The sequence below is a fragment of the Mizuhopecten yessoensis genome, unplaced genomic scaffold (assembly GCF_002113885.1).
Source record: "Mizuhopecten yessoensis strain PY_sf001 unplaced genomic scaffold, ASM211388v2 scaffold8123, whole genome shotgun sequence".
In the NCBI taxonomy this organism is placed as follows: domain Eukaryota; kingdom Metazoa; phylum Mollusca; class Bivalvia; order Pectinida; family Pectinidae; genus Mizuhopecten; species Mizuhopecten yessoensis.
This window is the reverse complement of record NW_018407390.1, coordinates 216,176-244,123: the sequence shown is the minus strand read 5'-3', so window position 1 is coordinate 244,123 and position 27,948 is coordinate 216,176. Positions and strand designations below refer to the sequence as shown.

The 27,948-nt window shown below is 36.0% G+C and overlaps 1 protein-coding gene across 3 annotated transcripts in view; it reads right to left on the bottom strand.

Moving 5' to 3' along the window:
• Positions 1 to 4,082: 4,082 nt before the first annotated feature.
• LOC110454986 overlaps positions 4,083 to 27,948 on the bottom strand; it is a 30,815-nt gene continuing 6,949 nt past the window's right edge. For 2 of the 3 annotated variants that reach the window (XM_021504838.1, XM_021504839.1), the window contains exons 4-22: positions 27,010 to 27,044; positions 25,020 to 25,034; positions 23,280 to 23,726; positions 21,089 to 21,217; positions 18,397 to 18,519; positions 17,841 to 17,915; positions 17,197 to 17,321; positions 15,368 to 15,460; positions 14,542 to 14,652; positions 14,103 to 14,213; positions 13,028 to 13,259; positions 11,600 to 11,749; positions 11,005 to 11,087; positions 9,720 to 9,790; positions 9,150 to 9,238; positions 8,178 to 8,328; positions 7,483 to 7,556; positions 6,305 to 6,382; positions 4,083 to 5,004 (exon numbers count right to left, since the gene is read on the bottom strand). In XM_021504838.1, coding sequence (XP_021360513.1) covers positions 6,324 to 6,382; positions 7,483 to 7,556; positions 8,178 to 8,328; positions 9,150 to 9,238; positions 9,720 to 9,790; positions 11,005 to 11,087; positions 11,600 to 11,749; positions 13,028 to 13,259; positions 14,103 to 14,213; positions 14,542 to 14,652; positions 15,368 to 15,460; positions 17,197 to 17,321; positions 17,841 to 17,915; positions 18,397 to 18,519; positions 21,089 to 21,217; positions 23,280 to 23,726; positions 25,020 to 25,034; positions 27,010 to 27,044 — 2,173 coding nt within the window. In that variant the 3' untranslated portion in view covers positions 4,083 to 5,004; positions 6,305 to 6,323. The remainder of the gene's footprint in view (positions 5,005 to 6,304; positions 6,383 to 7,482; positions 7,557 to 8,177; positions 8,329 to 9,149; positions 9,239 to 9,719; positions 9,791 to 11,004; positions 11,088 to 11,599; positions 11,750 to 13,027; positions 13,260 to 14,102; positions 14,214 to 14,541; positions 14,653 to 15,367; positions 15,461 to 17,196; positions 17,322 to 17,840; positions 17,916 to 18,396; positions 18,520 to 21,088; positions 21,218 to 23,279; positions 23,727 to 25,019; positions 25,035 to 27,009; positions 27,045 to 27,948) is intronic. The other variant, XM_021504840.1, reaches the window with a different exon arrangement.

Here is a 27,948-nt window from a genome sequence, read left to right as displayed (position 1 = left end):
ATGGTTGTTGTAATGCATTTCTATACAAAGCCATGGTTGTTGTAATGCATTTCTATACAAAGCCATGGTTGTTGTAATGCATTTCTATACAAAGCCATGGTTGTTGTAATGCATTTCTATACAAAGCCATGGTTGTTGTAATGCATTTCTATACAAAGCCATGGTTGTTGTAATGCATTTCTATACAAAGCTATGGGATAAACCTATTGCAATGACTATCAACCATCCATCCGAGGATGGTCTCAATGTTAAAATGCCTGGGTGTGACTATTCCTGGCGACACCCCGTGGTTATTCCATATATGGAAAGGGTGTCAAACGTGTAGATGATATAGGACCAGAATTTAAATGTGGAACATTTTACCTTGAGACAGAATTCAATTGGTCTCAGTGGTCACCGTCAAACAATGCAGCCAAGATCTGCTAGATCTCCTCTTCTCCTACCCCCTTCCCCAAGTAATAATTATTTTTCTCTTTTGGTGTCTTGATTTGAGAGCTATCAGCTTTTATTAAAAATCTTCTTGATTTTGAGAGCTACTAGCTTTTATCAAAAATCTTCTTGATTTTGAGAGCTACTAGCTTTTATCAAAAATCTTCTTGATTTTGAGAGCTACTAGCTTTTATCAAAAATCTTCTTGATTTTGAGAGCTACTAGCTTTTATCAAAAATCTTCTTGATTTTGAGAGCTACTAGCTTTTATCAAAAATCTTCTTGATTTTGAGATACATTTTTACTAACGAGGTTCTCGATTATGAGTACCAGCTTATATTAAAGAGGTTTAAAGTGAACCTAGAGGCGGTTGTATTGGTTATTTCTCCATACCCAAGTGTTTTTTAACCTCTTCATGTATGTATGTATGGTATATCCATATTTTTCTTGATTATATATACGTCAAATATATCTTTAAAAAAGTATGTACCTGAAACTCGAGAATGATAACCCAAGAATGACTTGTTCCTGCGTATAGTGCGCACCCCCTTTTTGACATGTCAATATTTACCCAAAAAAGTGCACACTATTCGCACAAATTTACGGTATCTGTTTGTGTTAAAGTATTATTTTTGTGAATGTCCTTCAAATTTGTCGATTAAGAAGTTTTATAGAATTTGATGACATTTTGCTTCATGAAGATGTTTTTGCAAATAAAATCCTACTGTACATTGCAATGCTGGTTTTATCAAAATGTTCATTCTAATAATCAGTGTAGCAGAAACACTAAGCCCACACTAACTGGACACTGATTGTACAGGTACAGGCTTACTTGGTTACCTGTTCTGTGTGATGTCAGAACATCACTTAATGTTAATTTGGTTTATGTGCTACAACTTTCTAGGAAGGCCATCGCCAGGACAATGGTTGACTTTGAACTTAAGGCATGTCTCGTGAATACTGCGAGGGTTTCCCCAAACTGGATCCTTACAAAGATATTAAAATTTGACCATCGATCCTGGACTATGGTTCTTCACCCCACCTTATGTATATTAGATCAGTTTGTCTTCCCTAAACCACATTATGTACCTAGGTTTTCTCAGTTTAACTTGTCAAATTTATAAACTGCTCAAGCATACGTAAATTAAGTGGATGCAGAATTGTGCCAATAGACTGTACTTGGCTCCAGATTAAACCGAAATTGTATAGACATCTCCACATTTACATTGTTCCTCAGGGTTAAGGCTTTTCCATCCCACATCGTTGGACACACTAGAAGATTTGTTTTTTGAACATTTTGAAATTTTGACACATTACTGCAGAATTGGACTCATTGCTATGCCAACTAAACATCAGTGTTGTCAAAACTGTAGTCTGTATGTCCACAGTATGCCTCTTACTGCGACATTGACCCTTGGCAGGTCATACACAAAATCAATAGAGTTATTATCATTCCCAGGTGCAACACTTGCACAAAGTTTAAACTTAATGTGACCGTTCTTTTTCAAGTTATCATCCAGACAAATTTAAGAATTGAAGGATGGACCATAGACAAAGGGCGATTGGAGCTGCTCTTCTTGACAAGCAGCTTTTAAAAAAAAAGGGGCCGACAACAGTGCACCATGTCCTTAGATTTTGGGCACGTTCAGTAACAAATGATGAAAGCATTATATTGAGAAATTAGCTTTTAATAATCCGAGGTTTTCACAAACGAGCTATTATCATAATAAAAAACTTGGTTTTCATCTACTGTTGCCATAAAATTGCATCAAAACAAACAGAATTTGTTTGTAACTTACAACTGCTATTTCATTTTAAGATATGGAATGCTACTACACGTGCACACAAGTGTGAACTCACAATGAACACACGACAAAAAGAATTCAGTGGAGCTTTAATTTGGTAGGTATACAATAAATCAAAATTAAGATTGTCAGTCTGTGTGGCAACTGTGAGAATAATTACTAGCAGACACAATAGAAACGCCTGGGCCGTTTTCGTTTAAACAGTCAAACCGGTCGGACCACTGTTGTTCGTTTATTAAATAAGGTCGGACCTAGTAATCTGATGCTGCTTGACAAAGCCTTGCAAGGCCTGCATACACATTTGCAGGTCCGCCAGGACTTATACCCGAAATTGTTACATTTATAAACGATCAAACCGATTGTTCCGCATAAACGAACAGGCCCCTGGTCGAGATTTTACACATATACATACTGTCAGCAGCTTTCATGATACCAGGTAATGTATGCTAAACCTGTGCTATAAATGCAGATAGAAAATAATCCATATCTGGCACAAAATTGGAAGTTTGGGTTTTGACAGTTCACCACATTTTAAATCACAAAAAAACAACTTTCAGATTATAAAACTTTAAATCACAAAATATTATGACTGCCAAAAATTCCTATTGAAGGATATACATTTTCAGGTACCTAAATGAAGAAATTTGGAGTCAAAATTTTGTGAAGCTAGGATTTAGCTTAGTTCATCCGGTGCAACTATCCAAAACATGCATATGGAATAATTACAAATTAAAATTAACACTTGATAAGTACACTACGTAAATATACTAAGCTTATACATTGTACCTGTAAAGTAAGCAATTATCATGAATTTGAGCATAACAGAAGGTGAAAACCTATTAACCAAATTATATATAAATATATGCACAATTCTACACTAGCATAAAATACATAGAAAAGAAACTTAATATACAAGCATCATATCAAATATATTGATGAATTATGCAAAACGTTTTCTAAAAATATTGATGTTAAAAATATTCTGTACAACTTTATTGATAACAATAGAAACACTGATGCCTGCATCTTCACACTATTCTTAAACATCACTGTCTATTGTATTATAGAAACACTGATGCCTGCATCTTCACACTATTCTTAAACATCACTGTCTATTGCATTATAGAAACACTGATGCCTGCATCTTCCCACTATTCTTAAACATCACTGTCTATTGTATTATAGAAACACTGATGCCTGCATCTTCACACTATTCTTAAACATTACTGTCTATTGTATTATAGAAACACTGATGTCTGCATCTTCACACTATTCTTGAACATTGTTGTCTATTGTATTCTAATACTGAAACACATAACCCTAATATCACAAAAAAATCTCTTCAAAACAGTATTGCATTCATATGCATTTATTCACATCTCTATTTTCCATTTGTGACTTTAACCCGTTTCCCTTTCGTCCATTATCCTTGCCTTATAATTAGCCAGGTTTCTGAAAGAAAATCAATTCTTCCAAGTTCCAACTCTCTAATAATTTACATTCAGTGAAACTACTTGTTCCTTAAAATTATCATAAGATCTCCCCAAATAAGTAATATAGCTGATAACAATTTCTTTTTCAAATCTGAAGTCTACTAAAGGTAACCGATTATATCTTTATGTCAATTTAAATGCATAATTACAATCTGCAAGTCAAATTCTGCTATCATAGAAAGTTTTGATCATAAACTCACCAAGCCAGTCATTAATATATGTTTGAAGTAGGTACATATAACAAGAGCCATGAGGACACCCTATTGTTCAGGGGCTGACTCCAGGGCTCCCCAACCCTGGCATCCCCTATCAAAATATTTATATATGTATATATATATCTGCTTCGAAGCAGTATATGTATATACATATTTATGAAAAAAATGGCTGGGGGAATAAAATATCTGTAAAAAAAAAAAAAGAGCTTTGTTTACAGGTCAAAAAGCACAATCAGGTATGAAAGACACAAGCCATTACATTTCATAGCATTTGTACAAATGGATTAAATAATAACAATTATTAACTCATAGAAGCAACATTTTTTATTATTGATGAACAATTTTTCCATTGCAAAAAATTCTACACCTTAACACGATTCCATTTACAGTCGTTGAGGAGCTAGCTTATCATTAAGTTGCACTTTAACTATGTGTCAACACTATGTAGAGGTAATATCTATTTGTCTGTAACCATCCTCCATACTCCAGGGGTTAAGTACACCAGGGGTTACGTACTCCAGGGGTTTACGTACTGCAGGGGTTACGTACTCCAGGGGTTTACGTACTCCAGGGGTTACGTACTCCAGGGGTTACGTTCACTTTCACACTCTGCACCCCTGGAATATTTCATAGCAAAGTTGAGAGCGCAGTGCGCATCACCATGTAGGCGAGACAAGAGGACTAGTTTGATAATTTGATATATATCAAAGACTGACTGGCTTTGAAGTCGGGTGTCACTCCTCTGTAATCTTCAATGGACACACATCTGCCTAGCGATCGGTCAGTTTTTTTTACCAACGACCAATAAAACAGCTACATGTAAATATTGGGAGAGGTCTGCAAGGTAGTTTAAAGTACTTGGCAAATCATTAGGGAGCACATCCCATCCCTCAGATCTGTCTGTGGTGTGTGTTTGACCAGAAACTCCTGAAATCCTATGTTACTGGGAAGAGCACTTCTGAATGATTGTAAGTCAGGATGGGAGATCCCTGGACTTTACGCAGATGGCTGCTCCAAGTGTATTTATCGCAGATTTCAATCAAACACAATTTTTCTCAACTCACTGCAACAAAAAAACATTTCATTTGTTAAGCTGTAAGTAAATCATAAAGGGACTAGTCGGACTGAATTGACCTGAAATTTCAATAAATTGAAACACACATATTATAAATGAAAATGAGAATTTTTCAAGCATGTCTAAAACATAATAACTTGTTTTTAATTTTTGTTCTCAGATAATCATTTTGTAGTTCCAGTTTTTAATAATAATACTTTTAAAAGATGCTTTATTTGTTTCCGTTAAGATGTGTTCAGCTATAATCAGACCCAGAACAACCTGGCCCAGTGTTATACCTACATTCCCCGATGTCACCCAGCTACAAGGCAGAACAACTTGGCCAAGTGGTATACCTACATTCACCCAGCTACAAGGCAGAACAACTTGGCCGTGTGTTACACCTATATTCCCAGATGTCACCAAACTACAAGGCAGAACAACCTGGCCCAGTGTTTTACCTACATTCCCTGATGTCACCCAACTACAAGGCAGAACAACCTGGCCCAGTGTTATACCTGCATTCACCCAGCTACAAGGCAGAACAACTTGGCCCAGTGTTATACATACTTTCACCCAGCTACAAGGCAGAACAACCTGGCCCAGTGTTATACCTACATTCATCCAGCTACAAGGCAGAACAACTTGGCCCAGTGTTATACATACTTTCACCCAGCTACAAGGCAGAACAACCTGGCCCAGTGTTATACCTACATTCATCCAGCTACAAGGCAGAACAACCTGGCCCAGTGTTATACCTACATTCACCCAGCTACAAGGCAGAACAACCTGGCCCCAGAGATATACCTACATTCATCCATGTCACCCAGCTACAAGGCAGAACAACCTGGCCCAGGGTTATACCTACATTCACCCAGCTACAAGGCAGAACATCCTGGCCCAGTGTTATACCTACATTCCCCCATGTCACCCAACTACAAGGCAGAACAACCTGGCCCAGTGTTATACCTGCATTCCTCCATGTCACCCAGCTACAAGGCAGAACAACCTGACCAAGTTTTATACCTACATTCACCCAGCTACAAGGCAGAACATCCTGGCCCAGTGTTATACCTACATTCCCCCATGTCACCCAACTACAAGGCAGAACAACCTGGCCCAGTGTTATACCTACATTCATCCATGTCATCCAGCTACAAGCTTAAGGCAGATCAACTTGGCCCCAGTGTTATACATACATTCACCCAGCTACAAGCTTAAGGCAGAACAACTTGGCCCCAGTATTATACCTACATTCACCCAGCTACTAACTTAAGGCAGAACAACTTGGCCCCAGTATTATACCTACATTCATCAATGACACCCAGCTACATGGCACCAATATCCTCTATAACCATCATGGTTTGATATTCCTCAGGAGTTACATCTGTAAAATAAAAATAAAATTTTAACATTTATACCAACTGCTGAAGAACAGTAATTTACCATAACTGTTCATCACCTTGTGAAAGACATATCTCATATTTTCTTCACAGCTATAATCTCACATACAAAATTACACGGCAATTATTTTTGTAAGTGACAAAGAGTATGTGAGATAAGTTTGGTTTGGTTTGGTTTACTTTTGGTTAACGTCCTATTAACAGTTAAGGTCATTTAAGGACGTGCCTCCGTGTATGTAGTGTATGCATGCTTCTGTGTGTGAATGCAGGATACGGAGTATGTTGGTGTGCTTGCCTTGTTAACATGGATCTGATGCTGACTTTATAGTGCTATCTCACTGAAATGCCAAGCCGAAGGCACCCAGCACAGCATTCCGCCCGGTCACATTATACTGACAACGGGTGAACCAGTTGTTGCCATTACCCTAAACACTAAACATTAAGCAGGGAATAACAACTACCATTTTTAAGGACTTTGGTAAGACCAGAACAAAGTTACATGCACTAAATATATGGCAATAGCTATACATGTAGTTTTTATAGTTTCATCATAAGACACTGTTATCTTTCCAAGAGGTACTAGAATGCAAAATTTGGCAATTGTAGATGGATAACATGTTTTATGGATATAACCTGGACAATGTGTCACACAGACAGACAGGCAAACATATAGTCCCATGCACGTCCTACATGACCCATGACTGACGAGTAAGATGATTGTTATAATTTTCTTTTATGAGAATTTTAATTGCACCTTATCTTACAATACTGGTACATGTATTATTTATCTATAAATTTAATTTGATGCCTTCTTTTCTTCATTAATTCTTGCAAAAATACATACAAATTTTAATTGAGAATTTATCTCCTACACCCATGAGTGACTTCAAATGATAGGATTGTTCTATTTTTCCCTCTTATTTCGATTGCTCTACAAGATATGCATTTCTAACTTTATTTCATCTCTATGTATCTATTTAACTAGGAGGTTACCAAAAGGATCAACTGGTGATGAGCTCTGTGATCAAAGTTCAAAGGTTAAGACAAAGTTCAAAGGTTAACACCATGTTTCACCAATACTTACATGTCTGCTGTATTGGCCCCTGGGCCTGGGCTCCTTGCTCTCTGTACCGCATGGTGGGAAGATCTATCCGATACCTGAATGTAAACAAAATAATTATCTGTATCATTAAGATTGTGTAACATGTGCATTTATAAAATTTCATTGGTTGAAGCAATAACCTTTATGATATTCATAATCTGCCCTGTTTTTTCATTTGATAACACAGTTCTACTTCATCTAAAAGCTATCATATTGACTTAAGTTATAAACAACAAGATAAACACTTAATCTTAAGTATGTTTACTTTTCACATTAATAAAAAAAGTAGACATGTACTACTGTATATTCAGATTTTTTTCAAAGCAGTTTAACTTTTCGCCCTATGTAATGACAGTCAATTAAGCCTGACAGTGAATATTAAATACACAATACACCATATATTGTATTGATTACATATGAAGGGCAAAATTAATACTGGACAAATATGGATATTACCAGGGGAGGGTGAAAGTTTTCCATTGTACCATAGGGATATATAATAATAGTAAAGAGAAGGATTTAATTTCTGTTTTGTCAAGTAATTAGGTGATATAAATGATACTGTGAAGCATGAACAAACCTACACTACACATAGCTGTACATACTCTAAATATCACCTCATAAACTAGACAAAAGAGAATTCCTTAAATGGCTTATTTTAAGTAAGCGGTACTGACTGCGTTCCTTTGTGCGTGACTGTGATCAGCCCCGATTTTCTGTTAGTACTGTGGTTGTCCAACTTGGCACTCTCGTCCATGGAAAAGGTTCGCCACTGGTTGAGTCCATCCTGGAACTGCCAGCACGACACCAAACCATCCTCTCTTGTCACTGAAAATGGATAAATTAAAATGTTCTTAAGTATATTTGGATCATGAAAGAAGGCCTATTCACTATTGACAGGTAGAGTTAAACTTTCTTTAGTGACCACCTGTTATAAACGGTTACCTGGGGTTATTGGACATTTCTGCCTTCAACAATCTCCATATAAATACACTCTTGTTCAAGGACCAATATGTAAACTGGAGTGAAAAGTTCATGTTTCAAGGTCATGGGATTCATCAAACAGGTCTATGATTGATGACAAAAAAGACCATATTTGATCAATTGTCTTATTTTAACCTTATAGATCTCTATTTATTTATATATATATATCTTATCTACTCATTCTTGTCGGTGACATCTGTGAAACAACCGGTTTGTTCGTCTTTAAATGTAACTTTTTTTAGTATAAGCAGCATCAGATTACTAGGTACGACCTTATTGAATAAACAAACAACTGTGGTCCGACAAGTTCAACTATTTAAACGAAAATGGCCCAGGTAATGTGTCACACCCCCAGTCATCAAGAGGCTATGGTGCAATATCGCCTGATCTGATGTCGGGATTAAGACAATAAACATAACATTTTGAGGCATGACATTGAAACGGTGACATAAGACTTGATAATAATCAAACTAATTTTGTTCTAAAATGAAAAACAAAATCTCAGATAATATGGACACTTGCTTAAAAATCCATATATCAAAGTTATGAGTTTCCATGGAGATCCTACTAATAACTAGCCCTTGGGAGGCCCCATCGCTATAGAAACACAGTGGCCATACAACATTGGCTGTACTTATGATACGTTACACACACTAGTACTATACCTGCTCCTGCAGCTCTAGCATCTGTACGGCCTGCAGGCAGTTGTTGGGAGTCAGTTTGAGGCTGGGACTCGGCAATGGGGACATGGGTTCTGTTGGAAAGCAGGAAGATATTGTGTCATACCATACTATTCCATAGAAGCTGGAATCGTTCACAATCTTAAAGATCGAAAGACGATTCAAGATAGATCATTTGATCATAAGCCGCAATTATAAGGGATCAAGGTGCAAATTCATTATTAAGCTTGTAATAATTAGGTTTTACTTATAATAACAGAAAACTGAGCTTTCTTTGGCAGTACAGTTACCCTAAAAAAAATATAGAAAATGTCTGTAAGACATAAATCCCCCCCCCCGCTCATGGATGGGACGGGACAGAATGGGACGCGACAGACATGGGCAACACTATATGCCCCCCCATTTTATGGCAGGGGCATAAAAATGACTGCTATGGTATTTAACAAATCTGATACTAGATACGTGGTCACAGTTTTTGACCCTTTTTTTTGGGACTTTTACATGTAAATTTTCCATACATAAAGGGAGATAAACTATGACACCAGGAATACTTACATTGCTTCCACCTCTACAATTCCATCCTGTCCACATTTGTACCTCTCCACAATTCCAATTGGCCATTTCACCTGTCAATCACAAATGTCACGATCTTGGCTATTTTCAATGGTAATTCCGAAAAGAACAAACTTTTGGCAGTGCAACATTTCATTTACGCAAGCTAGGCTAACAAATCTTCAACCTTTAGGATATGACCAAGGATGCAGTATGAGGTTGATATCACTTATATGAGGTCCATAAAACCACATGCCCCGGGTATATATATTTAGATGCTTGACTTCTATTGAAATTTGGAATTACAACTTTCTAGCGTATCAATGAGTAAAAATGTTGACATCACCAAACTGGCAGAATGTCAGCGAAACTGTCTGGATAAGAACATCGTTTTAAAATAGCAGTGACTTGATGAATCTTGCAAATATACCTTACATTCCTGCTAAATGAACCTTTCCAGTGATATCATCACAAAGTCAGTAAGGTTCTATAGACACTCAAGTCAATATGACTTTTAAGAGTAGTGGGCATGTGATGCCTAACAAGAAGACGCTGTCATCGATATTCCCCGCCTGCAGTGCATAGTCATTAAAAACATCAAGCGTAAAATATAGGTCAAAATAAGCATCCGCAATATGCATTCAGTAGAGCAACCCTACATACACAACTGTTGCAAGTATAATCAACATAGCACTTGTAGTAGGCAAGATATAGATGAGAGCAATTCTTCTTAACCAGGTGCATGGACGGACCCCATTTCTATATCCTCCGCCAACTAGTTGAGCGGGGATAATTATCTAATAAAAAAAATCACATTAAATGAACAAATGATAAATATAAAATACTGTATAGACTAAAGTACATACAAAAAACTGTATAGACTAATTTATGTATCCTTGTTTTGAATACAGTTACTTTTAGTATTTACGTAATATAAGCAACCATTAAAAAAAACCTTCTCTCCGAAATACTCTAAAAAGTGGAAATTTTAGCAGTGTGGAAATGCTCACAACTTTTGCTTTTTGAATAAATCAACACAAAAATATCCACATGCCAATACATATATAAAGACTGCACATATTACAGATACTGTATATAGAATTTATTACAGAAATTGACAATATAAAAAATTCTACACGGTGAATAAGTTAACGCATCACAATACAAGCATTTCCATGAGGGAAAATTTCCACTTTTTACTGTAGACACTTTTGATCAACAAGAATTTTACTTTTTCTTTATCGGTGAAAGACTTTCCTTTACAGATTTAAACTTGTGATAGACTTACTGTGACAGACATGTTCTTGTGGCGCCTGATGACCACTCCATGGGCAGCTTGACCGTCCTCATCACCTTTATTCCATTGGGGCCCTGTAAAAACACACCAATATATTTGATAGAGCTCTACGAGTACTGCTATCAGTTAGATGGAGAAATGATAAAGAAAACTATCAGTAAGATGGAGAAATGATAAAGAAACTATCAGTTAGATGGAGAAATGATAAAGAAACTAACAGTAAGATGGAGAAATAAAAAAGAAACTATCAGTTAGATGGAGAAATGATAAAGAAACTATCAGTTAGATGGAGAAATGATAAAGAAACTATCAGTTAGATGGAGAAATGATAAAGAAACTATCAGTTTGATGGAGAAATAAAAAAGAGTTTATTTTGTAACATTGGGCTATATAAGTTACTGTTAAAAGATGGTTTTTCCCAATGTCAGCTTTGTTCACATATAATTAATTATAAGGATGCAATATTAAGATCAAGACATGGACTTTTTATGGGTATGTTTTTAATATTGTCACTTCCTTGAGATGTGTATTGAGATGGTTCAGCAGTAATTGTTTAACATTCTCTGACCACTATCACACAACATACCTCGCTTTACCCAGCAGCCCACATCGACATCCTGTCCAGACCGGACCTGGCGTGGCTGGCTAGGTCCACCCGTTAATGTCACCTCCTGGTAGTCGGAGAGATACTGGTAGCGGTCGATCTTACCTTTATCCCACTTCACCACCACCATCCCTACAGAACAAAGAATCAATTAACACATCATCCAAAAAAAAAAGACATTCTCCACAAGATCAGACTCACAAGACCTTATTTTCAGCATGGCATTTTTAGCTGGCTTCCATTCACATTCAATTGCATGTTTCTAAGAATCATAACGCTATTTTCTAACATGCTATTTCATTTAAATTACTTGATGTTATATCAACAGAATAAAAACAAAATGCAACAGAAGAGGACATATTTAACACATAGTTCGTTTGGCTTTTAGGGCCTGGCACTGTATGGTAGATTAATATGTAAGAGGTAACAAGAATTCCTACCCTAGCTTAGGTGGATTGATTGCTTGATAATATAGATACGAGTTGAAAATTTCATAAAAATTTTAACATTCCTTCAACAATTTTTGCAAAGAAACCATACAAATTTTCACAAAAAATCCAAATTGGCCAATGGCAGCCATGTTGATTTTCAGCTACCGTTATAAATCAAACTTGAACAGCTAACTGATACAGTGTACTATGGGACTGTATAGAATGTTTCATGACTATCAAAACATTCCTTCAAAAGTAACCAGATTGAAATCATTGTTGCCAATACTATGTACCGCTACCTAAGTTTCAATATATAACCTTTGTCTTACAAATGAAACAAAATTTGTATACACAAAATGGATAAGTAATGGTGTTTTTACTGTATACCTTAACAAGCATGTGCCACTACTGTCCCCTTTCCCCGGGAGTTTTACTGTATACCTTCACTAGCATGGGCCACTACTGTCCCCCTTCCCCTAGAATTTTAATGTATACCTTCACTAGCAGGTGCCACTACTGTCCCCCTTCCCCTAGAATTTAACTGTATACCTTCACTAGCATGGGCCACTACTGTCCTCCTTCCCCTAGAATTTTACTTTATACCTTCACTAGCATGTGCCACTACTGTCCCCCCTTCCCCTAGAATTTTACTGTATACCTTCACTAGCATGTGCCACTATATACTGTCCCCCTTCCCCTAGAATTTTACTTTATACCTTCACTAGCAGGTGCCACTACTGTCCCCTTTCCCCTAGAATTTTACTGTATACCTTCACTAGCATGTGCCACTACTGTCCCCTCGAGTTTTAATGTATACCTTCACTAGCATGGGGCACTACTGTCCCCCTTCCCCTAGAATTTAACTGTATCCCTTCACTAGCATGGGCCACTACTGTCCCCATTCCCCTAGAATTTTACTGTATACCTTCACTAGCAGGTGCCACTACTGTCCCCTTTCCCCTAGAATTTTACTGTATACCTTCACTAGCATGGGCCACTACTGTCCCCAGTCCTCTTGGATCAGGTTCCCCTTGTTTCCATTGTGGTCCTTTCTTCACACGGCTACCAATCGTTGGCATGTGTGCCAGTTCTTGAAAATCGTAAATCTGCAGGGTTTCATCGTCTGATTCATCTGAGGTTCTTACTGATGGAAGCCGGTCGTCAAACTTTGCCTCAATTTCATTCTTCCCCAGCATATCAATCAGCTCCTCCTATTGTCATGGTAAGCCACCAAAAAATTATTTAGTTAAGAGTAACAATAACATACAGCAGGATGTGACCTGCTTAAAGTCATCTTCATGTAAAATATTTCAGCATTGAACTGTTACCAGATGCAGTATACAGTCGATATGAATGCAATTTGGGTGACGGATAAATATTCATGTCGCCCTAATGGGCGACATTCTATTTATCTTTCACCCAAATTGCAACGGGCAACATGAATAATTATCTGTCACCCAAATTGCCCCTTATGTTTACATTACCTTATATCTCTGATTGAGAGCCTTTTTAAATGTGACTGGGCCCCTAATGTTTACAGTACCTTATATCTCTGATTGAGAGCCTTACTAAATGCGACTGGGCCCCTAATGTTTGCTGTACCATATATCTCTGATTGAGAGCCTTGTTAAATGTGACTGGGCCCCTAATGTTTACAGTACCTTATATCTCTGATTGAGAGCCTTACTAAATGCGACTGGGCCCCTAATGTTTACAGTACCTTATATCTCTAATTGAGAGCCTAACTTAATGCGACTGGGCCCCTAATGTTTACTGTAACTTATATCTCTGATTGAGAGCCTTGTTAAATGTGACTAGGCCCCTAATGTTTACAGTACCTTATATCTCTGATTGAGAGCCTTGTTAAATGTGACTAGGCCCCTAATGTTTACAGTACCCTATATCTCTGATTGAGACCCTAACTAAATGTGACTGGTCCCCTAATGTTTACAGTACCAAATATATCTCTGAGCGAGACCCTAATGTTTACAGTACCTTATATCTCTGAGCGAGACCCTAACTAAATGTGACTGGGCCCCTAATGTTTACAGTACCATATCTTCCTGGTTTAAAGTCTTGTTGCTGATGGCATCCATCAGGATCTTACTGGCATCCCCCATACCTCCACTCTCCTCAAGATCATGCTTCACCTGAGCCACAATTGTCTGTCAAGGAAAAATGCAGACTATGAAAAACACATTGACCTCAGCGTTTTGATGTAATGTACTCAAAATAAGATTCATCATTTAAAAATGAACTTAAATGAAATAGATTAAAAGAGTTTTTCAAAATATTATTTGTATTATAATAATTTACCTAGAGAATCCTTTTTGTTTTACTAATACTTGGTAGGAATAAAATTCTTCTGTGTAGTTTTTTTGTTCAAGAAATACCTTCTTTGGACTAATTTTTGATAGATGTATACATAGTTAATTGAGGTAGTATCAGTTCTTGATCTTACTTCACAAAAGTAATACCTTCCTGGTCACTTACTTGATAGAAGTAATATCTTCCAAGAATCTTGGCTTGGCGCTGACCATGTGGCTGCTGGAACAAGTCGATCTTTGTTCCACCTCCGATAGCTGCAATATCATCGATCATAACCTGGAAATTGTCCAAATCATAAGAATGACAATAGTAGTGATGCTGGCAATAATAACAAGATGAACAAGGCATCACAAGTGATACAAATCCCCTCGCGTACACAATGTGTGACATGTACGAGGAAATGAATAGAAGATTCAATGATGTTGCAGTATCTGCTGTAGCCACTGCATTCTTTGATGGATAACAGATTTTTATTCCGTTGAGGAATGAAGTCCATAGAGCGATGACAAAGTTTTTCTAACATAGTAACCCGAAACGCCAAGTGGTTCAATGCATTGCCATACCAAACGCTTGTACAGTATTAAGATTGATGAAGTTCCGTTGAGAGGGGGTATATGCATTATACACATGCATCTACATCATATAAGTGAAATGGAAAAACATGTCACTGATGACTATAATAATGGTTGTAAACAAGAGATGGTGGACTAAAAACAATCTGATATTTGAACTTCAAGATTTCAACAATAGGGCATTCAAATGGAATGATCTTTATTTAGAAATTAGAAAACAGATCGACATATCACAGAACGGAGAGAAAAGATAGAATCCCAATAATAAACATTGCCAAAAATTGCAGGTAAATTGGATACTGTATTTGTTCACAGGAAGATTGACAAGATGAACAAGCTGAACACTAAATAAGGACTTATAACTAGGAAAACATGGTATTAAGCTTTCTCATATTGTGGAAAGAACAGTTTCATCCTACCTCATCACTGTACTGTTTATTGACAGCTCCGCAGGACAGGGGGTAGTTTCTGGCAGAGAACGTCTGCACTATCTGTATTATACGTGATTTCACCTACAAAACAAAATCAGTGAAAAATTAATCAGGCTAATATCAAGATAATCAGAAACACCATGGTTAAGGCTAAGATCACTTACACTAACAACTGCACTTAATTTTGGAATATTGATGCTATAACATTTATCACCTCCAAGGAAAATATTCAATGTAGTGATACTCTATCAACAGTTGATTAGCCGGCTCAACTTAACCAGAAAAGCTGTGTTCATTTTATTCATTTATACTGACCTTTCACTTTAATATATAGAGTACATCTCAATTTTCAAACCAGTCATATGTATTGTTTGAAATTCTTCATATTACATATGCAGGGGCGGATCCAGGATTTTTTCAGGGGGTGTCACCATTCCAGATTACCAGTTTATTTTGCAACAAATGTGGTCTGAACCATATGTCATGTTGTCATGTTGCACAAAATTAGGTTAGATACCGGTCTAGGCTCTTCACTTTTTCAAGGATCTATATCTAAATCTTCATTTTTTTTTTCTTCTGTTTATTAGTAAAATGCTCGAAAGGAATGATTAAATAATGTATTAATTTGATTTTGGTCATTTATTTATTTCAATTCCTGCAAGAAAAAAATATACTTGTTTGTTTTCTTATAAAAATGCTACTGTTACTATGAGCTTCTTGCTATGTATAAAATGTATTTTTAAACTGGTCTTGGCACCCTCTAACTACCTAAAAAATAATACATGCTAGATATGTTTATTGTTGAGAGTGATTAATGATGATTTACTTAGTTCTTGAAAGGCATAACATTAGCAAACAAATGTTATGACAAAGCATATTCTTATCAGACAATTTCAGTCAATTTTCTGTTTGTTGACATTCCATACTACACCCTCACTGAACACCAATGGGTACCCATGCTGTCAATCTCCACATGATGAACTGATAATGAGCAGCAATTAAAAAAACACTCTTTTTTTTAAAATACAAAAATGCTCAAAAAGCTCTTCTTTGTTTTTCATGTGTCATGTGCTGAACGACATAATTTTCTGTTTAGATGGTCCGGCATGCTTGTAATACGTGATACCTTCTGTAATACTCATCACACAACAAATTACATGATTTCTTATAAGGGACCGCTAAACTAGATATGTCCCCAGTAGTTTGTATTACTTGTCGTTAGTCACATATTGCAGTCAAAACGTTGTACACAATATCAGGATCTTTCATGCAATTATGACCTGTACAGTATTTTAATTAATCAAAACTGTATTGAGGTTTTAAAAGTTTAACAGGTCTCCATAAAATGACATAACATAGGTAATTACATTACTTACATCGACAGTACATTAGGGAATTACATTACTTACATCAACATTACATAGGTAATTACATTACTTACAGCAACAGTACATAGGTAATTACATCGACAGTACAGAGGTAATTACATTACTTACAGTGACAGTACAGAGGTAATTACATTACTAACAGCGACAGTACATAGGTAATTACATTACATACAGCGAGAGTACAGAGGTAATTACATTACTTACAGCGACAGTACATAGGTAATTACATTACTAACAGCGACAGTACAGAGGTAATTACATTACTTACGGCGACAGTACAGAGGTAATTACATTACTAACAGCAACAGTACATAGGTAATTACATTACTTACAGCAACAGTACATTAGGTAATTACATTACTAACAGCGACAGTACAGAGGTAATTACATTACTTACAGCAACAGTACAGAGGTAATTACATTACTTACAGTGACAGCAGATGGGTCTGGTTCATCATTATTGCTTCCAAAGTCTACATCATCTGTTGCATGACCGTCAGTCAAAATGACCAATCGGGGAAAGATCTCCATTCCACTCTGCTGTAACTGTTTACCTGTTTATCCAAACAGACGTAACAGGTATGAATTTAGAACAGCTTTTCTTACATATATAATATATTGTATTGAACAATTCAGGTCTTGGTAAAAGAAAAATGCAGAAAGAACGATTTCAACTGCAGTACAATTATTTGCTATTATATAAGAATAAGTGTCTAGAAGATTTTAAATTTTGAGTGTTCATTTTCAATTTAACAAACATTGGCATGAGAAGGGAATCAATCTTGTTGTCTATAAATAGTTACCCGTTCTTAATGTCAACACCACCTCTCCTGATAAATTGAAAACAGAACTTTTTTAAGAGATTTTTTTTCAAAAGTAAATCCATAATAAACAATTCAGTCAAGGCACACTGTACTGTTTGTTGTGTTATTTCTTATGTAACTTCAGTACTTCATAGTAGCAGTAAATGATACCAACACAACTTATATACGGATGAAGCACTAAGAAAGTTTTGTGTAAAACATAGAACAATGAAGTTATAAAGGACCTACTACAGGTATGTTTGGACTCACTTGATTTCTCCATATAGGTCAGGCAAACAGCAAGACCAGTGGCTAGGGGTGACCTTCCCTTGTAAGGAAGAGAATCTGAAACAATTATTGCAAACAATCAACCAACAAGTTTTAGGCATACTTTATGCCAAACAAATGCTATGTTTATTTCACAGTTCAGCAAAGATTGCATCATCACATTTACACGTGTAACCATGTCTTCTAAAACCACTATTCAGAATAAAAATTTGGTGCCTGCTATGTCTTATCTGGTTCCATAAAGTATCTAGGTAGCCAACTGCATTCATACAACTGTATATGTCATCCAAATAAAGGTCAATTCTTAAGGACCCCTGTCCCACTACACTCTAGCGTTTTTTACATACAGTTACCTCCCCTTAATTTTGTTTTAGATACACAGTTTGTAACTGTAGCACATTTGGGCATGGTCACTTCTGTTGACAAGGTAGCTTAACCAGTCAGAGTGACAGTATAAGAATCTGAGGTCCTGGGTTCAAATCCTGGTCTAGCCCTGCTCAGGTTAAAGTCAAAGATGAAGATTATGCCAGTTACTTACCAAATGCATCTCGGATGAGGGAGAAGTCATTGGTGAAACCTTGTTGAACACCAGTATTCCAGCCAAATGTAACCAATGCAACATTTTCCTCCAGCGTTTCATTTGCTGCTGAATCTTCAATCTCTGTCATAATACATTGATGATAGAACATGGAAACAGTCTCAAAACACAGAGATGATAGAACATGGAAACAGAGTATCACAACACAGAGATGATAGAACATTGGAAACAGAATCTCAAAACACAGAGATGATAGAACATGTAAACAGACAGAGTATCACAACACAGAGATGATAGAACTTGGAAACAGAGTCTCAAAACGCGGAGATCATAGAACATGGAAACAGAGAATCACAACACAGAGATGATAGAACTTGGAAACAGAGTCTCAAAACTCAGAGATGATAGAACATGTAAAAAGACAGAGTCTCACAACACAGTGATGATAGACCATGGAAACAGTCTCAAAACACAGAGATCATAGAACGTGGAAACAGAGTCTCAAAACTCAGAGATGATAGAACATGTAAAAAGACAGAGTCTCACAACACAGTGATGATAGAACATGGAAACAGAGTCTCAAAACACAGAGATGATAGAACATAGAACCAGTCTAAAAACACAGAGATAAAAGAACATGGAAACAGTCTCAAAACACAGAGATGATAGAACATGGAAACAGTCTCAAAACACAGAGATGATAGAACATTGGAAACAGAGTCTCAAAACACAGAGATCATAGAACATGGAAACAGAGTATCACAACACAGAGATGATAGAACATTGGAAACAGAATCGCAAAACACAGAGATGATAGAACATGGAAACAGAGTCTCAAAACACAGAGATGATAGAACATAGAAACAGTCTAAAAACACAGAGATAAAAGAACATGGAAACAGTCTCAAAACACAGAGATGATAGAACATGGAAACAGTCTCAAAACACAGAGATGATAGAACATTGGAAACAGAGTCTCAAAACACAGAGATCATAGAACATGGAAACAGAGTATCACAACACAGAGATGATAGAACATTGGAAACAGAATCGCAAAACACAGAGATGATAGAACATGGAAACAGAGTCTCAAAACACAGAGATGATAGAACATAGAACCAGTCTAAAAACACAGAGATAAAAGAACATGGAAACAGTCTCAAAACACAGAGATGATAGAACATGGAAACAGTCTCAAAACACAGAGATGATAGAACATTGGAAACAGAGTCTCAAAACACAGAGATCATAGAACATGGAAACAGAGTATCACAACACAGAGATGATAGAACATTGGAAACAGAATCGCAAAACACAGAGATGATAGAACATGGAAACAGAGTCTCAAAACACAGAGATGATAGAACATAGAAACAGTCTAAAAACACAGAGATAAAAGAACATGGAAACAGTCTCAAAACACAGAGATGATAGAACATGGAAACAGTCTCAAAACACAGAGATGATAGAACATTGGAAACAGAGTCTCAAAACACAGAGATCATAGAACATGGAAACAGAGTATCACAACACAGAGATGATAGAACATTGGAAACAGAATCGCAAAACACAGAGATGATAGAACATGGAAACAGAGTCTCAAAACACAGAGATGATAGAACATAGAACCAGTCTAAAAACACAGAGATAAAAGAACATGGAAACAGTCTCAAAACACAGAGATGATAGAACATGGAAACAGTCTCAAAACACAGAGATGATAGAACATTGGAAACAGAGTCTCAAAACACAGAGATCATAGAACATGGAAACAGAGTATCACAACACAGAGATGATAGAACATTGGAAACAGAATCGCAAAACACAGAGATGATAGAACATGGAAACAGAGTCTCAAAACACAGAGATGATAGAACATAGAAACAGTCTAAAAACACAGAGATAAAAGAACATGGAAACAGTCTCAAAACACAGAGATGATAGAACATGGAAACAGTCTCAAAACACAGAGATGATAGAACATTGGAAACAGAGTCTCAAAACACAGAGATCATAGAACATGGAAACAGAGTATCACAACACAGAGATGATAGAACATTGGAAACAGAATCGCAAAACACAGAGATGATAGAACATGGAAACAGAGTCTCACAACACAGAGATCATAGGACATGGAAACAGAGTCTAAAAACACAGAGATCATAGAACATGGAAACAGCGACTTCATAAAGAAATCTAGGTTTCTGGTAAGAATACTCATGAATGACTGAAAGGTTTGCACGTTACAATTTACACAATTTTCCAAGCTTCTTCCAGATTTGTCAGTGGGATTTACATTTAGGTAGCATATTGTTTTTTTAACTTATAAACCAGACCTGACACACCTTATTTGACTTAAAGAGAGCCCATACTCTACTGAGGTTACTCAATGCGGTTTAAAAAATAAAACTTTAAATGCTTATTGTAAAATGACAAAATTTTCCATTCTGAATTCGATGATTTCCAAATGTCATCTAGATGGTCTAATTAGTTTGACAACTTCTGCCACCAAAATTGCACTGTATAATCAGTTGAGACAATGGGTAGTTAACCGTAAACCCAAGCTGCCACGGAACATTATAATACATGTACTAGGTATAAATGTGACAGAGATAAGAGGATCATAAACACTGTCACTTGTAGCAAACTCACCTAGGTCTTTAAGTCCGGTGAGATAGAAGGAACAACTTACCATCCATGAAGTCATCGATAAAGGATTTAATGATGTCTTTTACTGGGGTAGAACTGGTACTGTAGGAGGTGTCCACCAACAACACAGTGTACAGGCCCTTTGGACGTTCCATGGAAGGCTCACCATCACCTTGGCAACAAAGTTATAGGTCAATCAAAATGTCAAATAATGTAATACAAAGGTCAGAACAGAGAACAATGGCTACTGGTCGAGGTCTATTACAAACTAAAAAAAATAAAAAAATACAGGTAAAAGTGTAATCGGTATAGAGAAAAATTGTTAACTGGTTAAATATAACATAAAGACCTGTCTTGTGTACAGGAACACTGAGTTGATGTTTGTAAGGTGGGGTTTAATACTCCATTTATATTGATAAATAGAGGATCTTACATTTAGGCGAGTCTTATATCAAATTATTGAACTCGTTTAATAAATTCAATATGACATGGACACTCATTTAAGATTCTATTTATCACATAAAATTCATAATTTAAAAAAAAAACTTCCAACACAATTATGTGTTCTCAGCTGACTCTATAATTATAGTTAAAACCAAAGTACTCTGATCATCATAAGTTTACAGTCCCTCCGCACAGCGCAAAGTAGTTCCAGATTTTTTTTCTCTCTTTTTTTTTTGAATAATGAACAGTTTTAAATCCAATGAAAATAATAATAACAAAATGAACATTTCAAATTCATTAAGAATAACAGTAAATGTGTCTGTGGTATAGTAATACAAGTAGAACCTGTAGTGGAATAGGAATGATTGCAGTTCCCACGGTTTTGACTAATCGCGGCACCTTTAGTTACATTTTATTGCACATGTGTAATATCATATTTATGACATGGCCTTATGACCTAGTAAAATGAGTCAGTCATGCGATAAATAGAGAATATTTAATGGTGTCTTCAGTAATAACACGAGTGAAAAATATCAAAATATTAGCCACAGGAATGAAATATATTTGTTATTACTGAAGACCCCCCCATTGAATTTTCTATTTATTTCATTTTCAAAGCATAAAACATGAAAAATGTAATGCATTAAAAAGGGCGGGAATCAGAAGCGTAATAATTAGCGCCATATTCTAATGACGTCACGTTTGACAACAAGGCTGCGCGCCATTTTGGATGGGATACTCAACGCTTATAAAAATGTTGTGAATTGTATATTTATGTTGCATATTTATGTGTGTACCAAACATTTACCATAACAACCACTTATTCTATCTTTGCTTCATTTGAATCTGAACAAAAAATTGTTGCCTTTGAATGCAGTGAATAGAAGATACCGTTATGATTGGTCAATACCAAAAAGTGATATTTTCACACTGTGAAAATATCACCTTTGATATTTGTCACAGTGTGAAAGATATCAGTTTTATCAAGTTGATAGAATCTGAAATTTAACTGGCAAAAATGTAATAAATTTTCATTGAAACATAAATAATTGTGTTAATCTCTAAAAATACTAAAAGAACTTTTGGTGAAGTTGAAAAAAATAGTCTCAGAAAAATAAATTACTCAAAACATTTATTTTCACTAAAGTGTTTTGAATTTATCTAGATATTTCCTAAATATTTCAACATCTTTTTACGATTAACACTGCTCATAAAATTTAATTAAATATTTGTGAATAATCCATAAAACTGCAGTATTTGATTTTTGCCATTAAAGGACACTTCACCATCAGGAAACCACTAGCCAATCAGACATTAGCATCCTCATGTATCCTTACTAAGTTGCAACAAAATCATAACACTCTTTTTAGAGATGGATTGAGGGATTTTAACAGCCAGATTAATCATGACTGTGTGAATCAATTTCAGCTAGGCACTGGTGTAATTAATATATTTTTGTAACCTCACAAAATTACATATCACTGCTTCCATAGATATGCAAAAACCATTAACCAATCTGATTGTGGCATCTTCATTAAATAGTCATGGGTTGAAACTAGATACTAGTTTATGATGGCTTTTTCAGATCAAATTAAATCTAACATGCATGTACTTTGCCAAAGTTACCAACCTGGGAAAAATCTGCAGTGAATCGGAACAGTACCTGTGAATTATTTAAGTTATATATCATTGCAAACCACAGTGATATTGTCGTTTTTCAAAAGTTCAGAAACCAATATTTTTTAAATGCCCGACAACAACTAACCTAATGAGGTTGTGTTTTATCTTACTTGTGAAGGCACTGCTTATAGCTCCCTTTGTGTTGTCATTGAGCGGAAGTCCGAGAGACTCTATCACTCTCTCCACACTACTGAAGTCTGGTTGCAGACCCATTCCCATTTCAACTGTCCAAGATGATGCTTGTGAAGAGGTAACAGTCATCTGTTGTGTTGTTGATGGTATGTTTGGCATTGAGGATGTTGCCTGTTGAGTTGTGGTTGTGGTATGCACTGCTGTGGGTGTGGTCTGAATGGTTGTGGGTGTGGTCTGTGCTGTTGTGGGTGAAGTCTGATCGGTGTCCAATGTCTGTTGCATCCTGGGTATATTTTGATAGGTTGTGGTCGTGGTTGGTTTGGGTGGGGTCGGCGTTGAAGACGAACCCACAGGTTGTGTACGAGGAGGGGCATCAATATTTGGTCTGTTTTCCAAAAACATTGAATTGGCCGACTTGTCACCACCTGAAAGAAAAATTAAAATGTGATATGATTTCATAGATGTTTTGATATGTCCTCATATTTTGCTTACTGTTAAATGACCGTATTAACCTAGAATTGTAAGATTTTCGACGGAATACCCTTATTTGGCAATTAAAAAGGGGCATAACTCTAGCGAATAGCATTTAAATGTCACGATTTAAGAACTCATTCAAAGCATTCAGGTAATGAAACAACTAAGTAGTTTAATAAAAATTGGAGGATAATTGTTTGAATTATCGTGTAAACAAGCAAATGTTAACGGCAAAAATGAAGTACAGTGTTGCTATGTCAAGTGTTATATGCCAAAATGCGGAAAGGTGAAACTGGAAAAAACCCATATAATATATGTTGAACATTGTTGCTTCAAACATAACCATACCAAATTTGAAAGGAATTGATTAAAAAATAGAAAAGTTCTTGGATTTACTACACAATGCCCTTTTTTGGCAATAAAAGGGGCATAACTCCACCAAAAATGTTTGTAAACATCTGAAATGCGAACTCGTTCCAGTTATATTAATATGCAATATGTGTACCAAGTTTATCAAGATATGTTCATGAATGAAGGCAGGAGAGCGATTACAAGGAAAAGTTAACGGACGGGCATCGGTCAATGCAGCTCATACCATAAATACGATCCGTCGGACGATTGGCGTATAATAAGACTTGCCTTACATTTACCAGTACATTAAATTTCTTATTCTTTACAAAAGGGTCGTCAGTAGATAGGTGAGATGAGAAGTCAGTGTAGTGTAGGTTATTGTTATAATATATGCAGATGAGAAAAGAAATTTGAGAAGCCAAGCAAAGTATTATCTACACACAAATATATTTATATCCTTTACGGATAGGGTTTCTCTGTATAAGCAGATGGTCCTAATATGTGGTATACTCTTTATAGACAATTTTCTTTTAAATAATTATAAAAAAAATGTACATAATTTTGACAACACCCAAACAATTTAAACAAAGAATTTTCCAAATCATTTTGCTTAAAATTGATCAATCTGAAACTAAAAGCATGCATTTCTAAAAACAAAAGAATAACAAAATTGACCAAAATAACTCACTACAGCATGTGTTTACTTAGTGAAACATTAAACAGTTCAATTTGGAGTATCAAGTATGAAGGAGTGATAAAACAGGTAGTCTTGATGAATCTTTATGCAGATGGTGTTTATAGATAGGTGGCCTGCAGGCCAGGTTTTACTGCACTGGCTTGCAAGTGTTTATGCCTAAATGTACTTCCTAACACACGCTTTCACTTTATCTCACCTTCACTGTCAACACCTGTTAATTAACAAATATGAGCACATAGAACGAATGATTTTGTTTACAATCACAAATATTTTCTTGTTTTCAAGCATTAAGTCCTGTATCACATCTTTTTCTGATAGAATTAAAATATGTATAATAAAAGATAAAAATAAAAATGCATCCAGCTATAGACATAACCCAGATCTGACAATTCATTTTCTGACATAGAGACAGAAATATGTACTGCCAACATTTACAATCAACATTTTGTGTATATATTTTTTAATCTGAATAAATCAAAATGACTTGTAGATCACAATTTTGATCGATTGCAACCTCTTATATATAAGTACAGCTATACATGTATCTGCCAAGGCCTTTATTGTTTCACACATTTTTTTTCAAAGTCAAAAATGTTTCTGTGACAGTAAAACGGTTTTCCTACAAATGTGATTACACTGTGAATTCCTGCTTGTAATCATTTATACATAGAAGTCAGGTGGCAATTATTTTTCTCTGAAGCATCAATCTTTTAACAAATCACACCTAGTCAAACTGACTTTTTAATCTATGTCACATTGCCTTAAAGCATTCAGTACTTTTTTTCTTGTAATGCAAGCAGATATATTGTTTTTTTTTAAAGTTATTAATAATCATATCCTATAAATCTCCTGATTTGGTGGTCACATGGCACATGGAGGTTACATGGTACATGGTGGTCACATGGCACATGATGGTCACATGGTACATGGGGGTCACATGGCACATGATGGTCACATGGTACATGGCAGCCACATGGTACATTGAGGTCACATGGCACATGGAGGTCACATGGTACATGGTAGTCACATGGCACATGATGGTGACATGGTACAGTGCAGTTACATGGTACATGGCGGTCACATGGTAAATGTCGGTCACATGGTACATGGTGGTCACATGGTACATGGTGGTCACATGGCACATGGTGGTCACATGGCACATGATGGTCACATGGAACATGGCAGTTACATGGTACATGGAGGTCATATGATAAATGGCAGTTACCGGTACATGGTACATGGTGGTCACATAGCACATGGAGGTCACATGGCACATGGTGGTCACATGGTACATGTCGGTCACATGGTACATGGGATTGGCATGTACTGGGTATACATATGTACTTGCGGTGTGAAGTTAAATAAATAGCCAACTTTCTTCATCAGAGTGGTAGCTAGATTAGTCATTTTGGAAAGAAATGGATGAAATTTCACATCAACCCTTGTACATATTTCTCCCATAACCACTTTAGGTTTCCTCTCTCCTGATTCAATGGATAAACCTGCTAGGATCAAGTTGGTAAACATTTTTGGTTACCTACTAGTGGGTAACACCCTGGACGTGATTTCAATTGTTTAATTATGACGTCATGTATCAATGCTTTGCAATGTCATGATTCATGGCAATTGTTTCCCCCATCGGAAGCCGACATAGTGTATTTTCAAAGGAAACATATGGCTTTCCAGATAAAATATGAACGTTATGGGAGAAAAAGGACCCCAAACTCATGATGGTAGGTTATCATGTTTATCTAAGTCTTGTTAGTTAATTTTCAAATTGTAAAAGACACTCGGTAACCCTCGTGTCTTTATACAATTTGAAAATTAACTTACTCGAGTTAGATAAACACGATAACCAACCAGCACTTGTTACAGAACCTTTATTTATCTATACACACATTTTCTAGGGTATTCTTTGGTGCTGTATTACCACCATAAAATGTCTTTGTGTCTATAGCTATTTGCCATTCCCTTTGTCATTCTTTTACTTAAAACTTCATGTGGTGTGTTCTGACAAAGTTCTGAGGTTTAAGAAGACGAACACAATGAAATAACAGTGAACAGACAAAAAGAAAAGAAGAAAAACACAACAGTGATGCTCCAATATGGCTGAAAAAAAATGTGTTTGTTAGGTTTTTTTTGTATTAAAATTAAAGAAAGAAGAATATTTAGCAATGGTCACATACCTGAGGGCAGAACAGGTAATCTTGTTTGTGATGGTCTGTAAATATTAAGAAGAACATTTGACTATATACAGGTTGATATTTATATACTGTCAATCACTTCAAAAATACGACAAAGTATTGTAAGGAAACTTATAGTCCCCCATCAGTTAAGCTATGGAACAATATGTTATTGTTTTTATTCTCTCTCTTATCAAACCATTAGATCTACCTGCATACCAAACTTCCTGTTACATGGGGTACCATTGGATGCCATTTAACAGTAAAAATTGTTGAGTTAGAGCTCAAAACAAATATCATACTTTTGGTACATGACATTCCTGTCATCTGAATATGAACTTTTATAACTATAATTTGGAAATTCCATGTGAAATATATGTGGATGATTCGAAGTGCACACACTAAGTGATGAAGAGTACTTTCATTTTCTAAATACATTTGTATTAGCTCATTCTACAACACAACTCCCAATTTCTGTGGATTCTTTTACGAGGAATTAAAAATGGAAGCCACTAACAACAAATTGGCTACAACATTTTTAGTGAATTAATTCAGTTATCAAAAGATGGAAAATTTGTTACAGGTTTTGCAATGATTTTAAAGCATTAACAAAACAAGAGGCCAAAGGGCCTTAGCGGTCACCTGAGTTATATCATAGATACTGGAAGCTTTATTTTATTGTTTAGATGTGATGTGGAAATCAGCATGTAAACTAAGTGAAATACAATACTTGTCATGTCATCAATGGATAAGAATTTGAAAATATTGGTAAATGTTCCCTTTGGGGCCCCGCCCTAGCCCCTGGGGATGGGGCAGGAATCCTAATTTTACAAAGTAAAACTCTCATTTACCCAAGATGATTCTGACTAAGTTTGAGCAATTTTCTGCTGAAAATGGATAAAATATATACCGAAAAGTGTTATTTCCCTATATAAACTATAT